General features: G+C 35.9%; 1 protein-coding gene across 1 annotated transcript; it reads right to left on the bottom strand.

The window, feature by feature from the left end:
• Positions 1-422: 422 nt before the first annotated feature.
• LOC124367784 lies at positions 423-6,030 on the bottom strand. The gene is made up of 2 exons (XM_046824894.1): positions 5,618-6,030; positions 423-678 (listed from the first exon to the last, which is right to left on the bottom strand). Exons 1-2 carry the CDS (start codon positions 5,950-5,952, stop codon positions 615-617), a joined length of 399 nt encoding a protein of 132 aa, XP_046680850.1. The 5' UTR covers positions 5,953-6,030; the 3' UTR covers positions 423-614.
• Between the last annotated feature and the right edge of the window lie 678 nt (positions 6,031-6,708).

The raw sequence follows: 6,708 nt of genomic DNA, 5'->3' as shown, positions 1-6,708 counted from the left end.
GCCTACTAGTTTGTATCTAAGTGTATCTCCAATAATGCATACGAGTGTTGTACAATATTTGATGATACGGTATTATACAAATGATTGATTATCAAACTGTGTTGCAGCCTAGCTGATCGCATGATGCTGTTGATTCCTTACTTCTTGAAAGGCTCTGAGAACCCACACTAGAATCACCACAACGAAACTGCATCGCCAATTGTTCAAACTTCCACCTGCTCTCGTGCTTCTGACTGTGATGTACCTCCTAGCCATTTAACGTCGTGTTTTATTGTTCAAATATAATTAATTGTTAGTAGCTTTGTGTTTGTATTACAATCCTTTCCAGACTTCACGAAAGAGAATCCCTCTGCCAACACATTTGTTGTATGGCTTTGCTTAAAAGTTATTTCGAAGTGAGGAAGTTATTTAAACAAACAAAGTTTAGATTTATTATTTTTATTTGGCAAGTTTTTAGAAGCAAGTTGAACGAGAATTTGGCAAGTCTTAAACTAAATATAAATCGATCGATGTTTTCGGTGGAATTACGTCATTTGAGAAAGATCCAGTCGTCAGCCGGTCCATGGTCGGTCCACTGTTCAGTCCATAACGCCCACTTCCAGCGAAGGCCTCGGCTACTTTCGGTGGTGGGCTCGGTTGACTAGAGGCTGAAGCAGGTTGGACAGTCTTAGGCGAGATCTGGAAGAAATAATAATTAATTAGTCAAGGAAAGAGTTTTCATCGAAATCAACACGTTTTTATTATTGTCAAACCGCCTTGCTAAGTTTTTGCCGTTGTCAGGCCTTCTTCTGGATCTTTACACCTGACCTCCTCAACAACTTGTAAAGGTCACTTAGAATAGGTTTCCCTTCGTTGTATTCCCACTCTCTTTCATCCGCTTCGAAAACGAGGAGAAATTATATAACCGTTAAGCGTCGACGTGATGTCTGCATTGATATGTCGTCGGAGGAGAAGATATACAAGAATCGGCAGATTAATAAATCGTGTTTTTGTCTGTCCGTCTCTATGATAACTCTTGATAGAGAGGTCTTAGGGACTAGAAACTTGGAAGATGTTAGTCTTCGTCCAACAGACAACTCTATTGAACTTTCGGGTCGAAAGGTCGAACGGCAGGCAGTCCGTCTATCTGTCTATCCGTCCGTGATAAGTCTTAATAAAAAGGTCCCAGACATTTGGTATATAGGTTCCTCTTGGTCCAAAGAAAACCCCTATTGATTTTGGGATCATAGTCAGAGGGTGTCATCTGTCCTGTGCAATAACTCGATAGAAAAATCATAGAGTCATGGTTATACAATAACTTATATTGGTTATACAAAAATTTATACAATGCTTATTTTAGTGGCCAACGCCATGATGTTTCACTAACTGAATTAAGTTATATGGATGATTGAGGAATCATTAGTTCCACTTGAGCGTAAAATATATAAATCACAATATAATTAAAATAACTCAGTTTTCGGGTAATAGCCTAGTCGTGCGTGTACCCACCTTGTAAACTAACCATCCATTAAAATATATTTACATTAATGTGGTGCGAACTGATTTTAGACCTGAAAATATTGTTATGCTAGATTTAAAGTTTTTCTAAGATAACTTTCCTAAATACAGAAAGCTAAAACATTTTTTATCACGCCATGTCAATATGCAGGCATTCAAAGCAGAAATATTTTGTAATCAGGCCCAAATAAAAACAACTGCAAACAAAAATGTGAACTTTTTACAGCATGATTCACATGATTCAGCTTCAGGGAGTGATGCGTTTTAATTTCTATAAATGTAATATAGTTATATAAAAATGTGTAATCTTTTTTAATTTAATTTAATTTTTAAATCCTTAAATAAACGAATATAAACATGTCACCCCCTAAAACTGTAACGTATACTAAAAGATTTCTTATTTTTTCCATTAGCCGCTTTTATTATTTGGATCTGGTTACAAAATTGCCTGCACTTCCCAACTTAAATGCCTGCATTTTCACGTAGAGCAATAATAAATTCTTTCTTTCTGTTTTCACGGAAGTTATTTTAAAGAGCTATGAATTGAACACAAAAATATTTTCCAAACCAAAAATCGATTCCACCTCCTCGATAGAAACCGATAGTAGAGTACGTCAATTAACTGTTATGAACACAGGCGATGAAAAATATTACGACAGGATTTTCGAGAAAATGAACCAACACGCAAGTTTGCACCAAACATAGCAATAAACAATTAAAAAAAATGTAGTAATCGTATTTTATTGGAAGCTTATAATTTATATTAAAATACAAACAACACGTGCGGATAACCTGTAGAAAGGCTTAGTATTGTATATTTATAATTTTATATTACGCTCTAAAGGAGTAAAACAATAGAATGACGTCAAAACTGAAACTAACCTAAAATTCTGCGAGACACCTTCAAAATTTTCGTTGCATATAATAATTAAATTAATGTTGTTCTCACGACGAATGGGTAAGTATAAAATGCTTACCAACTTCTTGGGAATTAGTATGAGTTCACAAGGCGTTGTACGTGAACAATGGAATTGGTGAAGTCTTTATATGATCCCATATGTGTCTTTTTTATTAATTTTATTAATTGTATGATATGTATCTCGTTGCCGGATAGTCATATGTGTTGTATATCCCACGGTCAGCATCACACAACCTTGTAGCTTTCACCAAAACCGGATCATGTGTGTGTTGTTTTCAGTTCTAAATGACTATGACCATTTTTTTTCTCTTCTCCTAATTTTTAGCTCTAGACTAATAGGCTTTGGAAATCCCATGCGGCCTCAATGACCAATTATTTTAACATCAAGTTGGTTATGATTAAGCCTGCAGCATTGTGATGAAAACGATAGTACTTTTGAAAGAATTTCTAAGAATTAATTAACAAAATGTTGTGCCAAAAAGGGCAAACCCATTTTAAAGTTAGTTATGCTACTTGCAGTATTTTAGTAAATGTTATGTATTTTAATATTAAAATAATTTAGAACCATAATTTTGTCTACGACTTTCATAATACTTTAGTTCAAACATCGTAAAATCTATGCTGTTATGATCGATTTACAGGTACCTGTACCTCCAAGGTCAGTGTAAGTAATATTACAGGAAAATAATATTATCAGAAAAATGTGTGCGAAAATCACACCAACTTTAATGAGATTTTACTAATTTAAAGTAATACAGACCGGAAAAATTATACAAGATAACTTTTATTAACTTTATGCTTAGTATTAATTAAGATTAAATCTTAAGTGAAAGAATGATAGATTCACAAAATATGAACACCAAATAAAAATAGATTAAGTAAATCCCTAATTTGCTCATTTACTCAAATTATTTGTAACAACTTTAATGTAAATATTTCAAGCAACGTTATGATCCATTATATTTATATATTTAAGTTATTAATTTGTATACCTATATAGAGATTTTGTATTTTAACCGGGTGTTAAAGTTGCCAAAGAAATTGTATTGTGAATTTAAAGGTCTGCAAATGTGTAGCTCGATATATATATATATATATATATCTATATATATAAAAATGAATGTTTGTATGTTTGTCCTTTATGGAATCGTGAACTATTGGACCGATCATGATGAAAATTTGTACGTATATGTATTTTTCCACGGAGAAGGTTTATAAGCTATGCCCATCCCTTTCCCGATTCAGGATTCCGCCCCACTGGTTACAGAAATACCCATAAGAAATGCATTGCAGCAAACATATGTTAACGTCTTTTCAAATTTTTAATCAGCTGTTCTTTGTAAACATATATTACACTTATAGTTTTAAAGCATAGAGTAAGCTTAAGAGAAACGACAAATTTTGTTTAAACTGTTTTTGCAATCACTGTTAAACATAGACTTTACTATCCAGATAATACAATTCAAATTTGACGTAAAAAATTCACCTTTAACTGCAATATTTATTTAATATAAACCATGCTCATGCTTGATCAGAAGAGTAATGCAGATATCATAATTACTATCTTACGTTGGCTACAAATATAAAGAATGTTATAAAAATCAACCTTAGTTGTTTTTTTTTGACAGAAGTATGGTTCTCAAAACTCCGTGTGTACATATTCTCTCGATCGAGACAACAAAGCAAGCTCAATCGTGGCATCGGAGATATAACTAATTTAATCTAAAATTTATTATAGTAAAAAAAAAAATTACTAAGTAATATAAGGACTTCGGTTCTTAAGATTTGCGTGCGAAGCCGTGGGTAACAGCTAGATAGAGGCAGGAATATGGTACATACCTTCATAATACGCCCAAGAGGCTCACGATGGAACGACTATCAATTATCTCAGCAATGTTTAGAATGTGATAGAAAAAGAATAAGTGAATATAGTGTACTGTTTTCAACGGGAAATTGCGTGCGAAGCCGCGGGCAACTTTTGCAAAAAATTATTGAAATGCGCAGCAAAGCGCGCCGGGCCCGCTAGTATATATATATATAAATGAATGTTTGTGTGTTTGTCCTTTATGGAATCGTAAACTAATTAACCGATCATTATGAAAATTTGTATGTATATGTATTTTTCTACGGAGAAAGTTTATATGCTATGCCCATTGATGTAACTCACCACCAGGTGGCGCAGCAAAATATACAAGCTATCCAAGCGCCTGCATATTATAAACTGCAATTACGGGACGGTTACGTATATTAAATAGCCAAACACTATTTGAAGGCAAATAAATACACGGGCAAAGCTTAAGAGAAGCGTGTGAAACCGCGGGAAACAGCTAGTATATTATAAAAACAACGCGGTCGTCCGTATTGTATATACTGATTTATTTCAAAACCAAAACATCCTCTGTCCAAATATGAAAATAAGGTTTAAAAAAATCATACTTCTATTTATACCAAACAGTGATTTCTATTTAAATTAAAACTATCCCTTGCATCGGTACGAACTTCATCAGATGAAAATCAAACTTTATATGTATCTTCTACTCATTGCCTTTGTAACTTCAGGTATTTTGCTTTTAGAACAGCGGATATAAGGAAATGTCTTTATTTTGTTAGTAAAATATATGAAAAACTACACGAGGTATGTAAAATATGATGCAATGGCCAATAAATATTGAAATAATGAAATGATCTGTTAACGTGAGTTGTCATGTTTGAGATTTTTTGAGATTCTTGTCCTTAAAAATATTCAATCTTATCACAAGTACTAATAATATTACAGAACTATCTATTACACCTCATTATTTTGAATGGCGAATAAACGGTGATGTCGCCAACTTTAATTACAGGAATAAAGGTCTTGTTTATTGACATATATTTGGTCAACAAATCCGCCTAATCTTCACTGTCAGAGTGTTGTTAAAAATACAGTTTAAAACAGTCTTCATAACCTTAGCTAAAACGGTAAGAATTTTTGTGTACGCATTATTATTTGAAAACCCATTCTTAAGCCTTATATTCAGTTTCTCTATTTAACTAAAATACCTTACACAATATGTATACCTAACATAACATTTAAACTACCCAATAGGCCTAATTTAAAATAAAATTATTTCGTGGCCCTGTTGCAATAAAATAATAAGAACACATTTTGTCTTATTATTTTATAGACATAGTCTTGAGAAATGGTGATCGAGTGTGGCGTACCTCAAGGATGCAGCCTTGCACTTCCCATGTTCTGAGCAATCTGGTGCCGGGGCCTTAACCTTGTCCATGACAGCTGCTCCCACGACCCCCAGAGCCAGACTGTTGAGAGCACCCTCCGCCATGGGCACCAGGCTGTCCGCAGGGGCGACCAGGACCATCACGTCGCTCACGCTCACGCGCAGGTTCTCGCTGCCATTCTGCCGCTGGTCGTACACGACATCCCCTGTGTCGTCACCCGAGCCCGCTTCCTCCCCCGTGGTCGCGGGGGCGCCAACCGCCGAGGCCACCAGGGCCGCCACCACCGCCACCGTCACGCCGACCAGGACTCGCCGCATGTTGCAGGGAGGATGAGGTTATGACGAGTTTTAACCGGGAGTAACGGTACGGACGACTCGCGGGACGTGGTCATCCCGACCCGGGTTATTCGCGGCCGTTGACGCGCTACGGGACACGGCGCAGGCGCACTGCACTGCAGGCACGGCGCAGCGAGTGTGGGGCGTGATGCGCATGACTGGCACCGACCACAGATCGTGGCCTGTCAACCACCGGCTATCGTCGTTAATGCGCATCCCGTTGCTGGATGCCACGATGTCGATTCGCAGTGCGATCTCACATGTCTTGAAGTAAATCTTAATCGTGCTCAATGGTCATTAAAGTAATTGTAAAAACAACAAGGGAGCTGCAACTCGTCGTTCACGACGTCATTGTAACCTATTATGAGTGCACGGATTTAAAATTGTAACCTATTTAAAATAATAATCGAGATTTGTATAACATTAATTCTCGAGTTCCACCGAACCGTTATTTTTTAAACTGACATCGAGATTTTTTGTATCATTACAATGCTCGCAATCTGCTGATAAGTAAAAATTTGAGATTTTGGGATTATTTAAATTTAAAATAAGTAACAATAAAGATTGTAAAGTAAAATTTAAAAATCTACTAAACATGATTATGCTCTCAAATACGGCAATGTCAGATGGAGTGGCAATATAATGCATCCGACGCCCATTCTAGCTCTTAATATAGACCAGGGCAAGAGTGCAAAGTGGACTGGTCAGAACTCCAGATGTATTAAAAACTATTTGTCC

The sequence above is a fragment of the Homalodisca vitripennis genome, chromosome 8 (assembly GCF_021130785.1).
Source record: "Homalodisca vitripennis isolate AUS2020 chromosome 8, UT_GWSS_2.1, whole genome shotgun sequence".
NCBI lineage: Eukaryota > Metazoa > Arthropoda > Insecta > Hemiptera > Cicadellidae > Homalodisca > Homalodisca vitripennis.
The sequence above is the reverse complement of the archived record's forward strand: the minus strand, read 5'-3'. Positions and strand labels throughout refer to the sequence as shown.